This window comes from Tachypleus tridentatus, chromosome 7 (genome assembly GCF_004210375.1).
Source record: "Tachypleus tridentatus isolate NWPU-2018 chromosome 7, ASM421037v1, whole genome shotgun sequence".
NCBI lineage: Eukaryota > Metazoa > Arthropoda > Merostomata > Xiphosura > Limulidae > Tachypleus > Tachypleus tridentatus.
In genome coordinates, this window is record NC_134831.1 from 1,593,096 (window position 1) to 1,619,668 (window position 26,573).

The window sequence follows — 26,573 nt, forward strand, 5'->3', positions numbered from 1 at the left end:
GAATAAACTACGAACGTGAATTGTTGGTCAACAGTATTACAGAATAAACTACGAACATGAATTGTTGGTCAACATTATTACAGAATAAACTACGAACATGGATTGTTGGTCAACATTGTTACAGAATAAACTACGAGCATAAATTGTTAGTCAACAGTGTTACAGAATAAACTATGAACATGAAGAGTTGGTCAACAGTGCTACAGAATAAACTATGAACATGGAATGTTGGTCAACAGTGTTACAGAATAAGCTATGAATATGGATTGTTGGTCAACAGTGTCACAGAATAAACTACCAACATGAATTGTTGGTCAATAGTGTTACAGAATAAACTATGAGTATGGATTGTTGGTCAACAGTGTTACAGAATAAACTACGAACATGAATTGTTGGTCAACAGTATTACAGAATAAACTACGAACATGGATTGTTGGTCAACATTGTTACAGAATAAACTACATGGAATGTTGGAGTGTTACATAAATTGTTAGTCAACAGTGTTACAGAATAAACTATGAACATGAAGAGTTGGTCAACAGTGCTACAGAATAAACTACGAACATGGAATGTTGGTCAACAGTGTTACAGAATAAGTTATGAATATGGATTGTTGGTCAACAGTGTCACAGAATAAACTACCAACATGAATTGTTGGTCAACAGTGTTACAGAATAAGCTATGAACATGGATTGTTGGTCAACAGTGTTACAGAATAAACTACAAACATGAATTGTTGGTCAATAGTGTTACAGAATAAACTATGAGCATGGATTGTTGGTCAACAGTGTTACAGAATAAACTACAGACATGAATTGTTGGTCAATAGTGTTACAGAATAAACTATGAACATGAAGGGTTGGTCAACAGTGTTACAGAATAAACTATGAACATAAAGGGTTGGTCAACAGTGTTAACTACTAATATGAACTGTTCTTTGCCGTACTTATAACAACATGAGAATGAAATTTCGGTTATTACTACCAAACCTCGAATACGAAATACTCAGTAACAAAATAGGAAAGTCTACTGGTGAGTTGAAGGAACATGACTAACACGAAATACTGATTAACACTGTTTAGAGAGTCAACACCAACTCAAAAAAAAAGCTGCTAGAGCTGCTAGACTCTAGGAAACAATGCAAATCAACATCATTCACAACTAATCTAATAGTGGGACTTGACAGTCACTCTTATGACGCACCTACAGCCCCAAACTCCTGAGCGCATTTTCCTTTCACTTTGTTAATAACCCGGCATGACCAGGTGATTAGGGTAATCAACTGGTAATCTGAGGAATAACTAGTTTCCAATCAGGGTTAAGTACGTACGTAGAATTAAAATCAAAACCAACCTGGCCACAATGGAGTTAATTAAATATACATTCTTACGGTTTCTACTCGTAAAGATTAAAGTGCACTATTTCATCAGTTGGGCACTCTTGTTGTTAACGATATATTCGGCCATAATCCCAATAACATTACACTATGTACTATTAATTAATAGAGTTAACAAAGAGAAACTGTTTACTTGCGTTAGTAGAAAAACTATAATTCATAAAATGTTGATTATTTGCGTTCGTAGAAGAGAGAATGGGAGTGACCAAATTCCGATCCAGACCCCGTGAATGTAAAAAAAAAATTGAGTGAAAACTGATTAGACAGTGTATGTATCCGTCCGTTCAAATATGATAAAAACAAAGGTACTTATAACGCTAAATAAAATTCGAGATTTGATCTCTGCGGTAGATACGAGAAAGATGGACTATCGTGCAACTTTGAGTTTAACAACAAGTTATTTTTTAAAAAACGTCAATTTTTTGAACATTTGTATACAGTTTAAAATATTTTAATCCTACTTTAACAGTAAACCTTTTCACGTAATCCCCAAAACGAAAATCACTGCACGCATACGTACGCCGAGCAAAAAAAAAAAAACCGAAAAAAACACACAACGTCACATGGCATAAATATCACTTATAGATCATTTTCAATAAGACTTTCAGCGTATTTTCTTGGAATAAAATACAAGCTTATGTAAACTTAAAAAATACACAGACGGTATAGTTGCAGTAAAAGTAGCAGATGTCTTTATGCCACACTTCCGAAGAACGTTTAAAGTTACACATAAAAAAAACACATCGCCAATAGCCGCCTACGTTGATCCACCGTGCTTGCTGAAGGTGGACACGTCTCACAAGAACCAGTGCTGATCTCGAAGATTAAGACATTAGACAGAAAGATATCTCTCGAGTTAAGTTTCAGTCACGATCTACAACAGCTGGTGTTTGTTTGAAAAACCTGAGGTGAAAAAAAACCATCACTTTTTGAGTGACATCTGATATTCTTAAAAAAATTTAAAAAAAGGTGAAGAGAGAACAGAATATTGTGATAAATGGTTCTATTCCAATACGTGTCCGTACGTGAACGTACATGGGATATTTAGATTTAGTTACAAGTTAACCTAAGTTAATAATAAAAAAGACATCAAACAAAATAAAGTAGAAAATTTGTGGTGTTTATATCTTCTCAATAAAATTGAATTGAAAAAACTGACGACAATTGAAAATATACGACGTCAGTAACGACTATTCTTATAACCGGAATTCCTACAGATAACTGTAAGACGTTATAAATATATATAATTCATGGTGATTAAGGCCGTTCCACTCTTGGTCCAGGTTCGAGATCTATTACCAAAACCACGAAGTAATTTATCAGTAACTGCTCTAGTTAGTGTTCAGCTACTATTTAGGCTTAGTTCAATCTAACAACAACGATTTTATGAGAACTTTTGCACGTAAAAAAACAAACAAAAAATAGTCACAAAGATTATTTATATAAAGAAATGTGTGTGTTTTTAACACCCTAACTCCCCCGAACCTATTGGGCCAATCTCGACCAAAATATGCGTAAACACTATGAATTATGTGGAATGTTCTTAGGGGATCAAAATTGAGCCTAACCCTATTTCTATTTTGTAAAATATATTGGTTAATTTCTCCAAGCCTATTGAGTAAATCTCAAACAATCTTGGTAGGTTGATGCTTTAGACAATGTTGAATATTCCAAAAGGATTCAAGGACAAAGTGTGAAAGTTGCTGGACTGTTTCTCAAACGACCATGATTTTATCATGATCAGTGAGATGTAGGGTGTTCAAGCGTGGAATCACCTCAAATTATTTATTTATTACAAGATGGAAAGCAAACTGTAAATGTTGTTTATGAAAAAGCTTGGTTATAATTTTAAAATCTCGAGATAAAGTTTATGTTCAAGTTATTACTTTGAAACATATAATTGGTGTTAATCTTACACTTAACGCGTATTTCAACTTGTAACGAAATAAAAACGAACAGGGGTCCAAATAAAAGTGGAGAGAGACGGAAAGTTCATTTGACTGAGGGAAGCGAGGGAATGTACTCCACAGGGACACACATGCTGTGTACGGCTGTGGTCCAGGGTTTGCTTTAGGGTCCTGAAAGTTCTTAGGTTGTCGGTTGAATTTTACGAACTCTTCTGCTTTTCCTGATAATAATTTTCCTAATTTTGATTTTTTTTTTTTTTACTGGGACAAATAGAAAAGTGAGGAAGGGTTCCATTTTGTTCGTAGTGAAATGACTTACTTTTACAAGACTGATATGAAATTTAACTTCAGGGTGTTGTTCTGGTAAATTGGGGCTTACATCAAAGTATTTGTATTTGTTATTTATATACACCACCAGTAAATTACACTATGTAACAAAATTTTACTTTTTATTGTTCCTGGGAAGAAAGTGTTATTTCCCAATTGTTTATGCCTAAGGTAAATGGAAGAGACCTATTTTTCTCTTCAAACTTTGCTTTTGTGACCTGGATAATGAAATTTTCAAATTTAACCATTTTTCAGAACATTCCAGGTAGATTTAGTGCTGAGTCGCTGATAGAGAATTTTCTCGAACTTTATAAAATGTTGTAGAACTTACGAGAATTTTCAATAGCCTTTTAGAATTTTCTAGAACTTTCCATAGTAATATATATATATATATGTAGGGGCTTACCACTCACCAATTCAGTTTATTTTTGTCTACCTAAGTGAACACATAGACCTATCTGATTTTATCAGAGATGGCATCAAGAAGCTGCAAGCATTCTCCAGATACATTCTGCTATGTATGTGGCCAATTTATCAAGACAAGAGCAAAAAAGTACTCTGTGACATCATCTGTTAAAATGTATGAAGTCTACAAGACATATTTCAACATGCCTGTTGGGGATCAAGACAAACCCTGGGCACCTCATTTTACCTGCAAGCACTGCAAAAAACTCTAGAAAGCAAGATGGACAATTTTTGCTTGCTTGAATAGTGAGATTTTATATTATACAAATTTTAGATCTTTTAAAATTTAAATATTTTTTTTATTTCCAATAGTATAGAAAATTATCACATATAAAATATTTTGCATGAACTTCTTCACATTAGTTGTGGATGAAATAAATTTATTCTTCATAATAATTTTATTTTGCCCTTTTGCAGGATGGTACAGAGGGGAAAGGAGAACCATTAAGTTCGCTATTTCAAGAATTTGACGTGAACCCACTGACCATTCAAGCAATTACTACTTCTGCATGATGGACCCTTCCAAACGTCGGGCTGACAAGAACGCATCTGCTGTCATGTATTCGGACCTTCCACTATCCATCGTCCCAGTGCCACACTGCCCTGAGCAACCTGTATCCACTCCGTCAGAGAGAAAGCAGCAAATCAGAAGAGGAGGTAGACGTTGAAGATCCAGATTACAATTTCAGAGGTGCAGCTGGTGAGAAAAACACATTCTACCCCAACCAAAGAGACCTCAATGATTTGATCAGAGATCTTGGTCTAACAAAGTCGAATGCCAAGCTTTTGACATATAGGCTCAAGGAATGAGATTTGTTAGAAGAAAGTGTGCAAGTTGCAAGTCAGAGGAAGCGTTACTGACTGATATTTTTCAAGCTTGTTTACTCCTCAAGATGGACTCTGCTTCTGCCACAATGTATCCGGTCTGTGTGAGGCAACTAGGATTGCCTGTAACCCGAACGAGTGGCGCCTCTTCATTGATAGTTCATCCAGAAGCCTCAGAGCTGTGCTGATCCATAACGGGAATAAGTAACCGTCTCTTTCCCTGGCTCATTCGTTTCACCTCACAGAGGAATACAACAACGTCAAGACCATGCTTAAAAGCCTTGAAGTATAATGAGTATGACTGGGAGGTTATCAGAGACATCAAAATGGTGGCATTCCTGATGGGTCTCCAAGGAGGCTTTATCAAGTTTCCCTGTTATCTTTGCTTTTGGGACAGCAGGGATACCACAGCGCACTACAACAGGAAGCACTGGCCACAATGGACCGAGTTCTCTATGGGGAGGCACAACGTCAAGTGTGATCTACTAGTGGAACCCCAAAAGGTATTGTTCCCATCATTGCACATAAAATTGGGTCTCATGAAACAATTTGTCACAGCTCTTGATAAGAAGTTTGCAGCCTTCAAGTACCTTCAAGACTTCTTCCCTAAGCTGTCTGAGGCAAAGGTCAAAGTTGATGTCTTCGTTGGACCACAAATAAAGAAGATCCTGGAGTACACGGAATTCCTCAAGAAGCTCAGTAGGAAGGAAAAAAAAGCTTGGGGCAGCTGTGTCGCAGTGGTTCGGGCTTCTTGAGCAGTCACAAGGCCGAAAATTATGTGGAACTGGTTGAGGCTCTGGTGAAGAACTACGGCGAAATGGGCTGCAGGATGTCTCTGAAAGTACATATCCTTGACGTTCATCTTCATAAATTCAAGGAGAACATGGGAGCATACTCAGAAGAGCAAGGCGAGCGCTTCCACCAAGATATACTGGACTTTGAACGCCGCTACCAAAGAGCGTATAACGAAAACATGATGGAAGACTATATTTGGGGGCTGATACGTGAAAGTGATTTACATTACAGTCGCAAATCTTGAAAAACTACTCAATTTTTGTATAACTTTAGTATAAATACATGTAAATTTTGATTTATATGTTGTTTCATTCAAACTTCATGTGAATAAATATGTGCAAATTTGCCCATTTTTACATAGAAAATAGGTTAATTTCTAAATTTCATTATCCAGGTCACAAGAGCAAAATTTGAAGGAAATAATGGCCATTTTCTGTACTTTTACAACATAAACAATTGCGAAATAACACATACTATTCAGGAACAAAACTTGTGTTACATAGTGTTATCAAACCTTATTTTTCAAAGAATCTGTTAGTGACCTTTTATTTCAAGAATGCATACAGAAAAAAGCATTATGAGTAACTACACGTGGTCAGCATCATTGCTAAAAACTTTAAATGCAATTCATAACGAGTATAAAACTGACCATTGCTAAATGCTGCAGTATTAAAGATTATTTACTTGTTATCTTCTTAAATATATTGTATGCATTACTTTTCTAAGTTACATTCATAATTATTATATCAGACAAAAAGTACAAAATTATAGTATTTAAACTTATATACACACGTACACAAACACGCAGTTTCTTTACGCAATAAAAATGACATCTGGTGATTGAAACATGTCATTAAAATTGTTTAAAATCACCGTCAAAAAGAGTTTAAACAGGATTTCCTTATTATGGCAAATAAACACCGTAAATTTAGAAAGTATATAACTGGATGTATATCTTCTATAAGAGAAAGTATTAGTGAATACACAACTTAAATGTAAACGTGCCTAAATACGTTCTGAATTTCCCGCACGCGGGGACAAACACACAAATACCTTTCAGCAACTTCAGTTGTCTGCCTCCCACTTCTCTTCGGCGGGACGTTTCGCTGCGTTTGTTTGGTAGATTAAATCAGAGTTACAAACAAAAGCTTGCGTTGCCCTCATGGGGGCGGTCACCATATTGCACAATATTATGAGCAAATGCTTCGAATGACACTAGAGAACAAACTGGCCTTTGCGTAAGGGCAAATATTCCGAGGAAAATCCATTACTAGGATATGCATAACATACACGTGTTTATATAAATCTGCGACGTCATTAAAATACAACAGTTTATTTACTCTAAAACTAATTTGTAGTTAGTGTGTATATTAATACCGTTTTAAAAGATTCGAAACCACACAGTTAACTGTTCAAGAAAAATGTGGTAGTTAACTAAGGAAAATAACCTTAAGAAATAATATGACCCAGTTCACTTGAACATTATTATAACCCGAATGGGGCCTTATACAACAAGTTAGCTAAATGGCCAGATCTAATACTTCAAAGTTCAAGTATAATTGTTCCTAATTTTGAGCTTCTGACCAGAGTGAGGACTACCACTCACCAGCACCCGCCGCTTACAAGACTACCCTTAACTGAATAGTGGCATTGGTTGTCACTTATATAAACACCCGCGGATGAAATATGGATCGTGTTCTACTCTGTGTCGCGGGACAGAACCATGGACCTTCCGATACACAACCCGACATACGGCGACGCCAGTCCCAAGCTTTCGGAGAAACTGAGAACAGGAGATCTTGATTGACTGAGAACAGGAGATCTTGATGGTTATAATGAAGTTCCTCTTTCAAATCGAGCGCTTTTGTTACTTTCTCCATCGTAGCGTTCACGAGGTCTGCGAGATTTTTTGGTGTAATATTCACAAGTTACTAATATAAATCCATTCCACATCATGTAGTGAATCTTGATTCATTAACGTGGCTTGTTTACTTCAACAACAGTTACATTAGGCATCTTACCAACTCTTTAATGGTAACAATCTTACTAACAGCCTGCAACCATTAACTGGGAATTGAACCAAATCGTAACTGCAGACGCTGGAACAGTGACTTCCAATATTTTTTTCTTTTGAAACAGGTTATTAAAAAACTATGAACGGGTCAAGTGAACACATCTATCTTAATTTTAAAAAATAAGAACCAATCGTCAATAAGTCCAAGTAAACATATAGATGTTACTAACACATAGGAAAATTCTTAGAAGTCATGGGTGTTTTAATGAATTCAATAAAAACACAGTGATAAAGAACTATATGAAACAATAATGGAGGTACTGTTAGCCTAGATACCAGACGGCCATATTTTTTTTATTATTATTATAAGAAGCGACATCTATAGATATTTCCGTCTCATTCTTTCGGGTTGTTCTGTCATGTATCGAATTACGTTTCACATTTGTAGATGTCGCAACAATCTCAGGTTCTAACCAAATGACAAAAACAAGAAACTGTTACACGAAACATATCTTTAATGCTGTCAAAATGGCGGAATTGTTAAAAGAAAGCTTTTTGTTTCTACATTTCTTGAGCCTTAAAAAATATAAAATCTGAAAACTTACCGAAACTACTTGTGCAATAATATGTAAGAATTTCTTCTTCTGTACAAGGGCGACATTCTGAAAAAAAGAAATACACCACTGTTCAGATATGTGTATATACGATTACAGATGCTGAGCTAGTACGTTACAGATTCAAAAAGTAGGAACCACAGAGTAAAAGGCGTAAGGCGTAACATTAAAGGTGTAACAACAACAACAAATTAGAAAATAATGGGTGTAAAGTGTTACACCAAATATAAAATAACCATAAATTACAAACACGGCAACAGCTTTTCAGCAGATAATATGCACACGTGGCAACTGTAAGTTAGATGTCGCTACAGTTCTAGTGTATGTAACAACAGATGTAAGCATTAACAACAAAGAACCAACTGCTACAGAGATTAAGTGCATGTAACGCTACACACGTGATAGATATAAGATACGCATGGCAAACAGGTATAGTGTGTGTAACACAACATATATGACAACTATAAACAACAAAGTACTGTAGCCATAACTTATAGGTGATGTAACAAGCGCAATAGTTACAAGTTAGACTCGGGAACAAATTTTGAGTTGTAAAATGTATGTAGTTCCACTCTTTTACTTGTATTTCACACACTATTTTAATAATTGCTATGTCCTGTTAATAAACAGTGTTAGTATTGTCTTCTCTCACGATTATTTCTTGTATGTCTAGAGGTAACTTCTATAGAGGGCTAAGCCAAATGGACTTTTACTGCGTATAACGTTTAAATAGGAAATAGAGTGACTTGGTACCAAATTTCTTCTAACCTGATTGCCCCCTAGAACTAGGTCCATATGACCAAGAAAATAATTCTTCACTATCTTTATTTTACACCTTCGCCCCAAAATATTCTTAATCGAGTTTTATATTTTAAATACGTTTGAGAAACTATCACTCTGTTGACATTTAAAAAGTATAATATTTATAGTTTTACAATTTTATAGTAAGTTGGGGTTAAGTGTTTGGCCTCACAATGAAAACCATACATAATGTGAATATTCCACGATAAAAATACCCAGAACTTCAAGCATGCACGCTTTGGTTCATTCCTAAGTTTAACTAAGCAACAAGTGCTAGCAAAACATCCATACAGCCACATATTTAGAATGTTCTAACAAGAGCTGGTGTTTTAAGAGTTTAACAAATATTATTAGCTTTTACATTTTCTAACCACTTTGTAGGCCCGGCATGGCCAGCAGTCGTTTCGTAATCTGAGGGCCGCGGGTTCGAATCCCCGTCACACCAAACATGCTCGCCCCCTTTCAGCCATAGGGGCATTATAATGTTACGATCAATCAAACTATTCATTGGTAAAAGAGTAGCACAAGACTTGGCAGTGGGTGTGATGACTAGCCAGCTGCCTTACACTGCTAAATTAGGGACGGCCAGCGCAGATAGCCCTCATGCAGCTTTGCGCGAAATTTAAAAGAAACAATTTTGTGGTTTTTGAGGGGATAACAAACCACATATATGCCCTCCTACTTCTGAATGTAAATTCATGTCAGAAACTAATTTCTGTGTTATTTGAACAGAACAGTTCATTGTTGTACTTTTATTATTTATTTTTAAATTAAAGTTAACAGTAGGTACAGAGACATCTGCACTTTATCCTGTCCCTTACCCTCCTACAATTGTGCTCTGACCCCGACGTTAATTTCGAAAATGGTAGATACTCATTGGCCGAGTTCAGTTGACGATAAAGCACGAGTGCACGTGCCGTCTAGATATTTGATCTTATATAGCACATGCTCCAGACACGTGACGCGCCCACTTGGACGTTCAGGGTCCACATTCGTAAACAGACGTCCAATGTTGGATAAAGTTCAGAATTATAATGGCGTTTCGTGCAACTATACAATTTCCTGAACAATTAAATTTGAAAATTTAAACTAAATTTACCTATTTATACCTTCATAGCATTTACAGCTCAGATTAATCATCAGCTAATCCACGAACAGTTGATCTCAGCATACAACTTGACAGAGATGGCGCTGCTGTAAAACAGTATTGTTAATGTACGAAGTTCACATTAAAAGAAATAAACGAACCAATTAATAAAAAATATGAGCTAACAGGTTCTTGCGCTGTAGGTTTATACGATGCTGTAAATAATACCATGCTGTGGTATAATAAATGTTTATTTGAGACTATTCTCTGACGGTTACCAAAGTCTGTTCATATGAACATTTAGTATTCTGGTTTATTCAATTATGTAAAACCCACAATGGCAAATAATGACGTTTTAATTAATTCATAACGTGGTAGGTTAGTACTTAGTACAGCTGATAAACTTTTATTTAGTGGTCGGACAATCTGTCTTAATAACTGATCAACAGAGACTGTTGTACAACGTATCACCAACACTATTATAATCCAACCATTTATTATTTACAAGCGAGGCGAGCATACAGAATGTCACAATCATTATAAATGAGTCAGTTTGGACAATGTTTAAATAAACTGTTTATACCAGTAACTAATAAGCAGTATACTCGGTCTTAATTATAACGACGCAGTTACAATTTAACTGGAAAATGCAAATATGTTTATGTTTATATGTGTATATATATATATATATATATACACACAAATTGTTAGTTTGTTTTTTAATTTCGCGCAAAACTACACGAGGGCTGTTTGCGCTAGCCGTCCCTAATGTAGCAGTGTAAGACCAGAGGAAAGGCAGCTAGTCATCACCAGCCACTGCCAACTCTTGGGCTTCTCTTTTACCAACGAATAGTGGGATTGACCGAAACGTATAACGCCCCCACGACTGAAATGGTGAGCATGTTTGGTATGACGGGGATTCGAACCCGCGACCCTCGTATTACGAGTCGAATGCATTAACCACCTGGCCATGCCGAGCTGTATACATGAAAATACGCCGAAAGTAACTCGTAAAACTAGTGCACAGCAGCGACTTAGGTAGATTTTGTGGACTTGGATATTTTTTTCTGTTTCCCAACGTGATATTATTAATAATTAATGTGTGATAATTTGTCTTTTAAATAGAACCAAGAGCGGACCAATGGTGAGCTGAGGTTCCGTGGTTCGCGTCTTTATGCCACAAAAAAACAACAAACACAACTTGAGGTTCCGTGGTTCGCGTCCCAACACCACAAGAAACTCGTGCTTTGAAATTTTAAAGCTGTGGATGTAATATAAGAGTAATAGCTCACTATCAGGTCTTACAAGAGTTGGCAGGGGACGGTATTGATTGGGTCGATCACTTGAAAATTAGGGAGGCTAGTGGAGACAGCCCTGATGTAGTTTTGCGTGAAATCTAACAAAAGAAATATTCGACGTTTTATATGTATATGTTCTCAGTGAGAGGGGAGGCATGAAAAGGGTGCTTGTTTTGTATTTTTGTGAAAACGGTGAAACTTTTCAACTGGCACATCAAGCGGTATGAAATACAAAGTTACTTTACAGGTGAAGCAGGCGATTATTTTAAAAATATACTGAGAATTACATACGGGTTCCTGAAGCTATCACAGGAAAATCAACAAAATAAAAACGGTCTTTGGGATTACGTGGCTAGAAATTTGGGATTACGTGAATTTCACCAGACTAAACTGGCTTGAAGATTTCACGACATTGCTATGTTACAAAGCTTTTTAGAGATTAAGTTAACTAAAGTTATTTTCGAAATCACTAAACTAACCCAGGAATGTTCCTTAATATAATTTATTTTTTTAGAAATATTCTCTCTTTCTATTCAACAGTAGCGTCTTGTCACTGTTGTGGTTATTTAATATTAACAAAACTACACAAAGGGCTATCGAGTCTCTGTCCACAACGGATATCGAAACCCAGTGTATATTGGTGTGTGTGTATATATATACATCCGTAAATATTCCACTGTGCCACTGGACGGCTCTGTTTGGTTAGTTGATTGATTGGTTGAAGTTAAGTACAAAGCTACATAAAGGGTTATCTGTGCTCTCTAACCACTAGAGGTATCGAAAGTCGGTTTATCTCAGTATAAGTCCGCAGACATATCGTTGTGATGCCATTGGGGGAAAACATCTTATCATGAGAAGGTGTGTGAATTTGTCGACAATTGTGAGTTTTACCTAAAATACGCCTCTCAATATATCTCAGTACCACAAACTCGAGATATTTCTGTAAGCCTAACAGCATGACAAGAAGCCGAATGGGTTTAAATAACTTCTAAAATTAAAAGAAAAAAATTAGAACTATATATTCACTCATGACAGTAGAAAAACACATAACTTCGAAAAAGTGTTGTGCAAACATAAATACGAAGCCATACAATTCGCGGGATTTCGACAGATGGACCACTTTTCGTCACGAACTAACCAACCCACTTTGCCAACGATAAAAACATCGTTACTTTGCCTTTCACAATTCGGCCCAGCATGGCCAGGTGGGTTAAGGCGTTCGACTCGTAATTTGAGGGTCGCGGGTTCGAATCCCGATCGCACCAAACATGCTCGCCCTTTCAGCCGTGGGGGCGTTATAATGTACGGTCAATCCTACTATTCGTGGGTAACAGAGTAGTCCAAGAGTTGGCAGTGGATGGTGAAGACTAGCTGCTTTCCCTCTAGTCTTACACTGCTAAATTGGGGACGGCTAGTGCAGATAGCCATTGAGTAGCTTTGCGCGTGTGTTTATACACTCAAGCATGTGTGTTTTCTTATAGCAAAGCCACCTTGGGCTATCTACTGAGCCCACCGAGGGGAATCGAACACCTTATTTTAGCGTTGTAAGTCCGGAGACATACCGCTGTACTAGCGGGGTGCAGCTTTGCGCGAAATCCAAAACAAATAAACCTTTAACAATTCATAGTGTATCATAAACGAACTTAGCGACATGCGATCCACAAAATAAAAAAGATAAACTGGACTTTGAGACATATGATTCACGAAACAAAAACGTTTAACTAGGTCCCTACTGCTTCTTTTTAAAGTACAGCATAAAGAATGATTAGTTTATTAAACTAAAAACCACGAATACGAAAATTCAGACGCTAACCACGATGCGGTAATGGATATTTAATATAGATACTTTCAAACGTGACTGTGGGTCACAATTAGTACAAGTAACGTTACAGGCTTTAAATTGTAGTGCCGCATCATCGTGTGGCGCATGATTTGAAGCTCCACCTTTGTCTGGCGGAAAAAATTGGCTGTTAAAAGCACGTGATATCTCTCTCACGTGCCATACCATGTCTAAGAATAAACAGTATTCTTCTGAAACGGTCGTGATAGAGCGGTCAACGCCCAATCTTCAGAATAAAAACTTTCTGGGTTTGGGTGTCCAGCAAAATGACACGTCATTAAAATTTTAAATAAAGGTCTCGACAAAAATATTTTATAATTTAATGTCTATCCACAGACACACATACAAAATATGCTTCATGTATTGTGCCTGGGATAAGGGGGACTAAAGAATGTGAAAAATTATAATTTAGGGAGTAGAAATTTAAATGAATAAACTTATGTTCCCTTATGTTTTAAAACCTTTTCGAAATTGCGTCTAAAAAACAACTCGTAAACCCAAAAGTATTCGTTAATTGTATTGGCAAAAATAACTTCAATTAATAAACTTACAAGTTTGTTTTTCAAGTATCAACATATTATTTTGTGCCATATCTCATATACTATATTAAAGCTTTTCAGTTTATGTTTGTAAGTGGCGTGTTTGTAAATATAAAGTTACTGTATTTCACTTTGTTTTTTAAGGATTTTTCCCGCCTTAGTCTGTTGTTCATAAGTCTTGCGTTGTGTATTACGTTTGAGACTTCATTGCTTTCAATGTTGGATATTTTTTATTTACGGTTTGTGTGTGTGTGTGTAGCACCATAATTTACTTGTAACGAGAACATATAATACTGATCTCACATGCATCATAGAACATTAACATAGTAAAATCATATTACTGTCTAGAAACGCATTTATACACACGTTAGGAAAACAAAACACTCCGAAAAAGGAGTAGGTAGCGTGGCTTTCATACGATTTAGTAAGACCTCGTGAGATTTCTTCACAGAACACACTCCCAGCGCCCGATAGATTGGCTTTATTACAATACACTCAGGAGACAGAAAGATGGGAAGTTTTACTGTGAGTTTTGAAACATAGAACAACATTAATATTTACAGCAAATTTTACATAATTCAAATTTCGACTTTACCCATAATTCCTAACAAAATATAAGAAAACTAGGTGTGTCTACCAGAGTAGGGAGGAAATAGGACTAACCTAAACCTAGCATGGCCTGGCGGTGAAGGCGCTAGACTCGCAATCTGATGGTTGCGGGTTCGAATCCCAGTCCCATTAAGCATGCTTGCTCTTTCGGCTGTGGAATCATTGTAATGTTACAGCCAATTGCACAATTCGTTGGTAAAAGAGTAGCCCAAGAATTGCCTTCTCTCCAGTCTTTCAATGATAAATTACGAATTACTAGAGCAGACAGCCCTCTTGTAGCTCTGCGTGAAATTCAAAATAAACCAACGGCCCAACTTAGTGTTGTAATGACATTTGAACAGGTCATATATAAATTAAGTGTTACCCACATCTGACACGAGGAGAAGCAGTGATCCAGGGAAACACGAGATAGTACTTCTCATACCAACGTATTCAGTTACATTTTCAAGAAAACCACGTTTTTCTTATTTATATAATTCTGGAGTCGTCACTTTTTTTTTAAACCATTTTCATCAGCGTACAAAACGTAGTTTTCCTGTCCCATAAGGCGGTCAAGGTTTTATTTTCTTTTTCAGAGACACTACGGAACACTACGCATCATAAATAGGTACCATATACATAGAAAATAGTTAAGTCCACAAAATTTCATGAAACTTCTACTGTTCAGTACTTGACAACTTATTCAGTGATAGCAAATGATGTCTTTCCGACATTTTGTTGGCAAGTGTACAGAGTGCGTTTAGAATGATCATCGAGATGGCGGAAATTGAAAAAAGACTTCGAATGTGTTGCATAGAAAACGTTGTGAAATTTAACTGTGCTTAGGAACTACAACTAAAAATCAAAATGGGAAATTAGCCCATAACATCATCCAGTGTGGATCACAAATAATAGGAAGACAGTAAGAACACACTGGCTTCAGCACCCTAACGACAATAATCAACGGCCATGACCCTGTTGCTAAACCTAGATACTATCCCCAAGGTTACATGCAGTATAAACAATCTCCTCAGCTTCGCTATATTCACGCTTTGCATAACATAAAAGGTTTTTGTTTCGCAGGCTAAGCACATGACCATTTCTGACCACTACAGACGTGCTCAGCGCGTCTATTTCTTTATCTTGAACGTCATCAGTTAAACGATGTTGTTCTCTAACAGGTGTGGTTAAGAGGCTCTGAAGAAAAATAAAACAATTGAAACTGTACTGTGGGAAAGAACAACCTTACGCTGTATTTCATCTGTAAGTTGTTATGAAACCAATTTGTTTTTGGTTTTTTCCTCACTGTTAATATTGCCTGACTTCGTCATAAAGAGACATGGTTGACTTCCTTTAATAAAAATAGGGAAAAGATAGATACCCATTATAAGCACCATTTGACAAACACCTCATCACAAAAGTTATAAGAAATGACTTTTTAACAACTGTAATAATAATTAATGTGCATTATAACCTCATTAACACACAGTACGGAGTTTTCTCGTTTTGAAATGAGTTTCTAAAAAAGAAAATAAAGATATCTACAGATATAATGTGATATCAGGATAACACTGCAAACTACAGAATAAACGGTATGAAACTTTGTAGGCGTGAGAAGATTTTTATAGAGCAAAACACATATTTCAATACAGTTTTAACGTTGCCACCAAAATGACACTCTCTAATTCCGTCATACAACTAAGATATTTTATATATAATGAGGCTAGGAGTAATTAATGTAGGAAAGTGTTGAGTGTTTCTCTTTCTAAGCCTCAAAAACCTAATTCTCTTTCTCTCACACATTGGTAAATACGTCATTAACTCGTGTTTCAGTCGTTCTTTCTCTAGAGAATTTGTTTGTTTGTGTAGAATTTCGTGTAAATGTCCACGAGAGTCTTCTCTAATTCAGCAGTGTAAGATTAGAGGACAGCTAGTCATCACCACCCACCATCAACTCTTGGGCCACTATTTTACCAACGAATAGTGGGATTGACCGTATTAATAACGTCCCCACCCATAGTTAATGTAGACTCTGGCAAAAGTGCATTTGGAAACTACATGTTTGATAATTCTACTCCAAATTGAAATACAACACATGGTTCCTTCGTTTCCAACTGAAATGTTTCCTTCGAGTTTCCAGGAAAATAATCGAAAAAATTCAAGTAAGCGGTAAAACATGCACTCATAACGTTAAAATCTGGGGTCTAGCTCTCTGTGTTAAACATTGTATATAGTTCACTATACGGACTTGTATAGAACACAAGAAGAACAAAAGGTGCTTCTGAAATCAGTGATTCAGCAGAAAGTCTAAGGGCTTACTAAGTTAAAAATCGAAGTTCGATACATTCGATAAGCAGAGTGCAGATATATATATACTCATTTTGTAGCCGTCCGTTTTAACAGCAAGCAGTAAAAATAAACAATAATTTTATTTCACCATACGGTAAAAAAAAAAGTAACACTGTATATAAAATGGTTGATACTGAGGACAATGTATGCGTGATCCCCTTACAGAATTTAGGGTCTAAAGTTGAAAAATAGGGCAAGCGAAACCACGTGAACCCTGTCGACAAGTACGCCTTACATAAGAGCATGGAGTAGCTTCGAGATTCGTATACTGCGCACATTAGTACCACACGCAGCGCACACTACAACAACTATTTCAAATTTCCATGAACTTCCAGAAGTTTTTCCTCGACTTTCCAGGCAGCGTGGGAACCCTGAAAACAAACTCTTGGTATCATATATATAAAAGAGTTTATGAGCATATACATAAAACAGTCCGTATAATACGCGAATATATAAGATAAATCCAAACATGTAGGTGCATACACTATTGGAATTTCTAAAATAACTCTAACAATTCAATTCCACAGTCTAAATTTGTAGAAATAAACTCAATTTCTAAACACTAAACAATACCTAATTTCTAAATTGTATAAAATATACGAATTCGTTAAAAATCTAGGTAACAATTGCTGCACAGTACATAACAATATCTGAATTCGTACGGGTACGTTCAACAATTGATACACGGTACAAAATATACAAATTCGTAAAAATATATCTAAAAACAATTGATACATGGTGTACAGTTCCTGAGTTTTTAAAATTAAAACATAACATTTCCTGGATATTAAACAAGAGTTTAATTCGTAAAAACGCACCTGATGACAGTTTAAGAGAGTTTTGTAACATGATATAAACTATATCAACTCCACTAGTCAAAACTCTAATAACAATAATAATCGGTTAACTAAACAAGTACCAGTTAATACAGACATCATTATGGTTATTTTGCATGCAGATTTCGAAGTAAACCTTCACAAAAACTGAAGGTTGTGCGTAACAGAGCGTCAACAAATGATAAACGACCAGATATGTGTTACTTAAACCTGCCATGGCCTCGTCACAGATTCTCCAAGTCGCAATTTTGATAATACCCGTTTAATAACCATACGAGAAAAACGTTAGCTTGACCTAAGCAACTGACCCAATCTGCCATACAGGGAAGGTCAGTCACGACATGTATCATAACGTAAACAGGTTCACGGTAATCGAGTGTGTGAGAAGCAGAAAGTGTTTTACGGGTATGACACTTAACACATCTAAAAAATGAAGATTCCACTAGGAGCATGCAGTACATATGGAAAGAAAATTTGAAAGGTGTTTCTGTCTGGCTATATTACGCATGTGATAGACAATTTGGGGATATAATTGACCATTAATGTTATTCGGGATATTTCAGTAGTTATCGGTTAAAAGACAGAAGTAAATAATAATAAAAATATTAGAAGTACTAAACTAATTTCAAAAACAACGTTTTAGTTTTAACCCTATTCTTTATCAGGATGGAAACTACAGAAAATTAGTAGAACTACACGAACGTTGGAGCAGAATAAAAATCATATACAGTGGATAAGAATATAAATAGTGGAACAACGATAACACTGTGCAAATAGTTGAGTAACTAGAAAATGTAAAAATAACAATATATGAAAGCCAAGTAACAAATATAAAGCTGTGAAAATAACAACATAGGGAAGTCAAGTATAGTTGAGTAACAAAGATAAAACTGTGAAAATAACAATATATGGAAGCCAAGTACAGTTGAGTAACAAAGATAAAACTGTGAAAATAACAATATATGGAAGCCAAGTACAGTTGAGTAACAAAGATAAAACTGTGAAAATAACAATATATGGAAGCCAAGTACAGTTGAGTAACAAATATAAAACTGTGAAAATGACAATATATGGAAGCCAAGTGTTGTTGAGCAACAAATATAGAACTGTGAAAATAACAATATATGGAAGTCAAGTATAGTTGAGTAACAAAGATAAAACTGTGAAAATAACAATATATGGAAGCCAAGTGTTGTTGAGTAACAAATATAAAACTGTGAAAATAACAATATATGGAAGTCAAGTACAGTTGGGTAACAAATATAGAACTGTGAAAATGGCAATATATGGAAGCCAAGTGTTGTTGAGTAACAAATATAGAACTGTGAAAATAACAATATATGGAAGTCAAGTACAGTTGGGTAACAAATATAGAACTGTGAAAATGACAATATATGGTTATGTTCTTTACTTCGTAATCGCCTGCCCTTGAAATCACGCACCGATATTGATGACAGAATATCTCCAGATAATCCTAAGGAGAGTTTTACCCTAAAATACGCTCTCATCTATAATTTCTGCAAATAGGCAAGGTTGGCCCGCATGATAACACGTCATCATTTTATTGACTAAAGTCGTCATCTGGTGCAGTAACCAGGGATAATAGAACTCTTGTGCCTCTACAACACGCTCTCAAAGATCGTGAGATGCTGTTACTAGGGTACCAGTACCTAACTTCGACACACATTCTTCTCATTGGTTGAACGAAGTTTCCTGTATTTTAAACTTTATTTACTTGTCTGTTCGTGGATATTATTGTTATTAATATGCCATTGTAGTTGTTGTTGTTTTTCAGTTTCAAACTTTAGATTTGTGTCCTGGACAATGTAAGTTTCTCAAATTACACGCACGTTCTTTTCTATTTATTTCTAAGAAACACGTTAAAATTTAAATGTGTGGTTTTATTAGCCCACAAACTTATATTTCAAGTTTGTATTTTTAGTTGTATATAATAAACCGACTTTAAAATATCATAAAAAATAATAGTATTACAAACTACACTTCATGTAGTCTATGTTTCCGCGCGCGGATTTTGTACCAAGTTTCATGAACGCATTAAGGTTACGACCCCACATCACACTACAGAAAATGGTCCAGATCGTTAGTCATTCTGAATCTGAGAAGGATCCTCTGAGTTTTCAGAGGTAAAAATCTAGCGTTATCCGATATTTCGTTATTTATCTAACCTCTCTCTGGTCGTTTTTGTTTCATTCTGTATTACCGTGTTCGTACTTTTCTCTACGCATACACCTCACTATTTATATTGTTGTCGACGTGATGTGATTTTTGTTCTGTTGTTGTAATATACACATCGATGGCTGAACAATTTGTACCACGCAGAAAAAAACATTATTATAAACTCAAAATGTTGCACACTTAATCTTAACCCTTCAATGTTTCTATTTTGTTTCTATTTGAGATATTTTAGTCTAATTCATAAAACGATTCATGACAGCTGTGTACTGTTTGAATCATCATTGTGACAACTGTGTATTGTTTGAATCATCGTTGATTGTGACAACTGTGTATTGTTTGAATCATCGTTGATCGTGACAACTGTGTATTGTCTGAATCATCATTGATCGTGACAACTGTGTATTGTCTGAATCATCGTTGATTGTGACAACTGTGTATTGTTTGAATCATAGTTGATTGTGACAACTGTGTATTGTTTGAATCATCGTTGATTGTGACAACTGTGTATTGTTTGAATCATCGTTGATTGTGACAACTGTGTATTTTTTTAATAATCGTTGATGAGAACTGTGTATTGTGTGAATTATCCTTAATTGTGACAACTGTGTATTGTCTGAATCATCGTTGATCGTGACAACTGTGTATTATTTGAATCATCGTTGATTGTGACAACTGTGTATTGTGTGAATTATTCTTAATTGTGACAACTATGTATTGTTTGAATCATCGTTGATTGTGACAACTGTGTATTGTTTGAATCATCGTTGATTGTGACAACTGTGTATTGTTTGAATCATCGTTGATTGTGACAACTGTGTATTGTTTGAATCATCGTTGATTGTGACAACTGTGTATTGTTTGAATCATCGTTGATTGTGACAACTGTGTATTATTTGAATCATCGTTGATTGTGAGAACTGTGTATTGTGTGAAATTATTCTTAATTGTGACAACTATGTATTGTTTGAATAATTGTGACAACTATGTATTGTTTGAATCATCGTTGATTGTGACAACTGTGTATTGTTTGATTTACTTAATTGTTGACCGTTACCCTCGGCATTATAATGTATGTCAGGTAAACAAACACACACAGTAGGAAAGACCGCAAGACGTGGAAAAATAATGAAAACAAGTGTTCAAAATAAGTAAAAACAAACGTCTATGACAAAAACTTTATTTGCAACGTTTCAGGCCAAACCTCTTCATTAGGTGGTTTAATTCGTGTTACTTAAAAAAGTGATTAGACAGATTCTGTCTACACTTACTACTAAATAGCTAGCATTTTCAAGTCGAAAACTGTGTTCTGTTGCTGCTGTAGCTACCTAAAATCAACTCATATGAACCCTAGATAACTGACTGGTTATGGTCCAGAACATTTGCTTTTAAAATAGTAACTGCTACACACTTTAAAACGATTGGTGGATACGTCTTAATTTACAAACTTTTAATCTTCTTTAAATCTAATTATAATTTTCAACACACGAAATCAAGGTATCATACCCACTCGTAACTGGTAATGACAACTGGATTTTAAACAGAAATAACGTAATACGCATTATAAAATATCCAGAGGAGAAATATTTGGAATATTATCCTCACACGTAACGTGAAGTAGATAAAACAACTATTTTTCAATGATTATCGGACACTGTTTTTTTTACTTTTAAAAAGTTGTCACTTACCATCTAAATCATTTAATAAAGCTTCGTTCGAAACAGGCTGCAGGTCGTATCTAAAGCTTGCGACCTCTTTATGAAGAGTATTGTTGACTGGCTCCGCTTCCACATAAAGCGCCACCTGGCCGTGAAAAGAAGTAAAACACCGCAACAAGTCAGGGTGTTTACCGTCAGTTTTACTATAGAGTAAATGAAGTTTTCGAGGTCCTTCCACGTATATTTGAGCACCATTAAAATGTTTATCTGTTCGTAAACAGCCACGGAACTCTTTTCCGGAAGTCCCATGACGTAACACTACACGAAGCGCCCCCCGCGGATAGTTCCACTCAACATAACCGAGAGCACATCGAAGATATATAGGTTGTACTTCACGCGAAGCATCTTCTCGAAGTCCACTGAAATACAATAAAATAATCAATGAAAAATAAGCAATAGAAACAAAAAATCGAAGCTTAAAATTAAATATTTCAAAACTATTTTAATTCATTACAATGGCTTAGAATGATTCGGTTTCACCACGTTCAGAAATAAGCTCACAATTTACGAACTTATAAACAATGGCTTGATCTTCAGATTATAATGTAAAACAGTAACCCAAACACTATGTTCTTTCGAATTTATAAACAGCCATAACATTACCGTGCATTCGAAGAAAGAAACCTTCAATCTTACTTGGTTTCTATCCGTGTGTGTTAATACACAATATTATGTGTAATTAGTTACCATCATTTAAACCTTAAACTGCGCACTATGTACTGTATTATTAACGTACGATTGTCAGTTTATAAAACTCCTGAATTTTATCACCCCCTCCTCCGTTAATTACTGCGAGGAGAAAAATAACAAATCACGTGATCTAAAATATTTATGTTTAAATCTACTATGTAACATAACACAGTTTAACTAGATGGAAATAAAGACTAGTTCCTGTATTTGTCGATAAAATATCAAATGCACTTAAACTACCTCTTTGTTAGACGGTTGTAGTAACACGTATCCATTCATCCATAGTAGGTTTTAATAAACATAAACTACAGCTACCTGTTACACGGTTGTACAAACACGTATCCATTCATCCATAGGTTCTAATAAACGTAAGCTATAGCTACCCACTACACGGTTATACAAACACGCTATTCATCCACAGGTTGTAATAAACGTAAGCTACAGCTACCTGTTACACGGTTTTACAAACACGTATCCGTTCATCCATAGGTTCTAATAAACGTAAGCTACAGCTACCCACTACACGGTTATACAAACACGCTATTCATCCACAGGTTGTAATAAACGTAAGCTACAGCTACCTGTTACACGGTTTTACAAACACGTATCCGTTCATCCATAGGTTCTAATAAACGTAAGCTACAGCTACCCACTACACGGTTATACAAATACGCTATTCATCCACAGGTTGTAATAAACGTAAGCTACAGCTACCTGTTACACGGTTCTACAAACACGTATCCGTTCATCCATAGGTTCTAATAAACGTAAGCTACAGCTACCCACTACACGGTTATACAAACACGCTATTCATCCACAGGTTGTAATAAACGTAAGCTACAGCTACCTGTTACATGGTTCTACAAACACGTATCCGTTCATCCATAGGTTCTAATAAACGTAAGCTACAGCTACCCACTACACGGTTCTACAAACACGTATCCGTTCATCCATAGGTTCTAATAAACGTAAGCTACAGCTACCCACTACACGGTTATACAAACACGCTATTCATCCACAGGTTGTAATAAACGTAAGCTACAGCTACCTGTTACACGGTTCTACAAACACGTATCCATTCATCTACAGGTTGTAATAAATGTAAACTACAACTCTCTGTTACATGGTTGTACAAACACATATCCATTCATCCATAGGTTGTAATAAACTTAAACTAAAGCTTCTTGTTACACGGTTGTACAAACACGTATTCATTTATCTATAGACTCTCGTAAACTACAGTTATCTGTTACACGGTTGTACAAACATGCATCCATTCACCCACAGGTTCTTATAAACATAAACTGCAGCTTCCTGTAAAAAGTTTTAAAAACACGTATTCATTCGTCTCTTGGCTCTAATAAACGTACAGTTTTTGTGCAGTACACATTTGGTAGTTTATTATTTCAACAGAACAATAGCTACCATTGGTTTAGTCACGAGGAATACGAGAACACTGTTCGAACGTTTTCTCGAGAGTTCGTGCTCTCTTGTTGTGATGTTGGGGTACCTGAATCCTTCCGCTTTTACACAATTTTCTTTCCAGTTTTAGATGATAAAACACGATAAGAACAACCACTCCTGAGCACGTGTTTTTCATGAAAAGCAAAGGATTGAATTAACAGTAGACACTCCATTACTCAGTACAGCTGCTCTTTTTTATTTTTTATCTCGGAACTTCTTGTTAATTTAAGTACACCAGATCTGTCAAGTGGGCAGACTCACGTGTTTCAGCGACACAGTATTTGAAAGCATATCGTTATGGGCGCAATACAGGGTTGTAGAGGGAGTAAATGTGGCGGGAACGGGCCATTTTTTGCAGCAAAGAAATTTTGTGGTTCAAAAGGCGCCCCCTACTGTGAACAGCTGGGCTTGAGAGTAAGTGGTTGTCAGGACATGAAGAACTGGGGTTCTTTCTTCCAAACCTATAGGTCATAAGCATGAGGTCACTAGGTAGAAAAACTGGACTATATATATACAGACAGTAAAACCCGCGTGGTGTATACCAAACGCAAACTCATGCCTAGTGTTTATGATAAAATTTATGAGCCTTGAGAGCCGTGTGTAAATTAGAAAATAACTTTTTTTTTTAACATTTAAACTTCGTTTACTATCATGTACATCTAACTAGAATAATATTACAGAACGGAATGTACACCAAGTGAAAGTGAAGCTAAGTCAGAGCAAGTTTATTTTGAATATATTCCTGTTAAAATACTTAATGTAAAACCTGCGAAGTAATAAGACAGTGTAACAACTATTTAAAGATTCGGATATCTTTCAGAATCAGAATTCGAAGTTTTCGAACAAATCACCGCAAGGATATCGGTGGATAATTGCGAATTGAAGTTTTCTTGTCAATAACACCCTCCGCTATCTTTTGAGCTACTCTTGTCTTAATCGAATAATAAGTTTTAATATACCACTCTCATACTGCACCTGTAGCTCCTAAATGCAGAGTGCGCTCTTATGGTAACAGGTTGAGAACTATAAACCCTCGGATTAACAGTCTGAATACTCTTGTCACTAGGCCACACGTAACCGAAAAAAAATGTAGCAACTGTAAAGATATTCCAGTTGTGTAACAAATGTATAACAGAGAGTATAAATCGAAGAAGGTACGAGCTACATATAACAATAGTTAAAATACTCTAAAAGCTGTAACAATGTAACAACTAACTGTACACAGTTTCGAGTTGTACGACAATTCACTAACCGTACGCTGATTCAACTAGTTACTTCTCATTAGATATTAGTGTTAGGTCTATTATATTTTTAACACACCATTATATATATATTTAGTCCCTTGGGGATTTTCAAGACTTAAAACAGTGTATAATGACAATATTCAAACACATTATGCTCACCATATCCTTTGACGATGGTGTGTTTTGCTCATTTCAGAACTCATAAGGCCAGTTGGGACCCAACAAACGTAGTAGTAGTCAAAACATTATTTATGTAAGCTATTTTTATAATATTTGCTAAAAATTGTAATAACATAAGAAGTAATTTAATTAAAATCAAAGCTATGGATTAAACTATGGATCATGTGCTTTCATAGTATTAAACTACCTTTACGGACTTTAACAAAATGTTTAAACACACATACAGTTTCTTTTAATTCTTATTAACCTCAAAGTTATTCAATCTTTGCTATGCCAGCCACTGATAACGAAACGCCATTATTCTTGTTGTAAGCCTACAGGCTTACCACTGAAAAGACATTGATACAGTAAATAAATTTGCATTAGCCAGTATTTAGTTCTGATATTTATTTTTGAAACTAATGACCTTAAAATAAAAAAAGAAAACTTGTTATGTTGTTGATGTAAGGGTGTTCTGTCGTTGGTCCGGCATGGCCAGGTGGTTAAGGTGTTTTGACTCGCAATCTGAGGGTCGCGGGTTCGCCTTCCCCTCCTAGGGATGTTATAATATTACAGTCAATCCCACTATTCGTTAAGAAAAGACTAGCCCAAGAGTTGGCGATGGGCGGTGATGACTAGTGGACTGTCTTAATTAGGGATGGCTAGTGCAGATAGCCCTCGAGTAGCTTTGTGTGAAATTCCAAAGAAACAAACCTTTGTTGGTGAGTTGTTTCAAATTATCTGGTAAAAATAATTAAAACTTCAGTACGTGTGACAACCAAAGACGGGTATTTCTTCCATTAACGGTTCTTGAACACATGTATACCCTCGAAAATTTCGAACCTAATAAAACGAGGCCTAAGGTAAAACAACTTACTTGTAAAAAGTGACACAGATCCAAATACTTCACGCAAATATAATGACCGACTAAACTATCAGGAAACAACAATCTAGTATTTATAACCTAGGTTCGAAAACACAAGAAAAATGTGACGTCAATTTGGAATCTTTATTTATGTTATCACAAAAAAACGCAGCTCCCTCTAACAAACTGACAAATTAAAACAGTCTTTTGGTGGATTTATCACGTCAAAGCTTATGATCTCACAAATATTACACATTTAAAAGCATTTTAATTGTCACCAAAAATGTAACATCATCTACTAGATTCGATTGTTTTTGTTTGTTTTTGAATTTCGCGCAAAGCTACACGAGGGCTATCTGCGTTAGCTGTCCCTAATTTAGCAGTGTAAAACTACATGGAAGGCAGCTAGTCATCACCACCCACCACTAACTCTTGGACTACCCTTTACTAGTGAATAGTGGGATTAACCGTGACATTATAATGCTCCCACGACTGCAAGGGCAAGCATGTTTGGTGCGACGGGGATTCGAACCCGCGACCCTCAGATTATGAGTCGAAC

At 35.8% G+C, this 26,573-nt stretch overlaps 1 protein-coding gene across 2 annotated transcripts in view; it reads right to left on the bottom strand.

Annotated features, from left to right (window-relative positions):
* The window catches only part of LOC143254975 (meteorin-like protein), a 39,895-nt gene that overhangs the window by 9,203 nt on the left and 4,119 nt on the right, over positions 1 to 26,573 (bottom strand). The window contains exons 2-4 of one of the 2 annotated variants that reach the window (XM_076509917.1): positions 21,563 to 21,951; positions 8,335 to 8,391; positions 1,985 to 2,299 (exon numbers count right to left, since the gene is read on the bottom strand). In XM_076509917.1, coding sequence (XP_076366032.1) covers positions 2,271 to 2,299; positions 8,335 to 8,391; positions 21,563 to 21,951 — 475 coding nt within the window. In that variant the 3' untranslated portion in view covers positions 1,985 to 2,270. Of the gene's footprint in view, positions 1 to 1,984; positions 2,300 to 8,334; positions 8,392 to 21,562; positions 21,952 to 26,573 lie in introns of those variants that run through there. The other variant, XM_076509916.1, reaches the window with a different exon arrangement.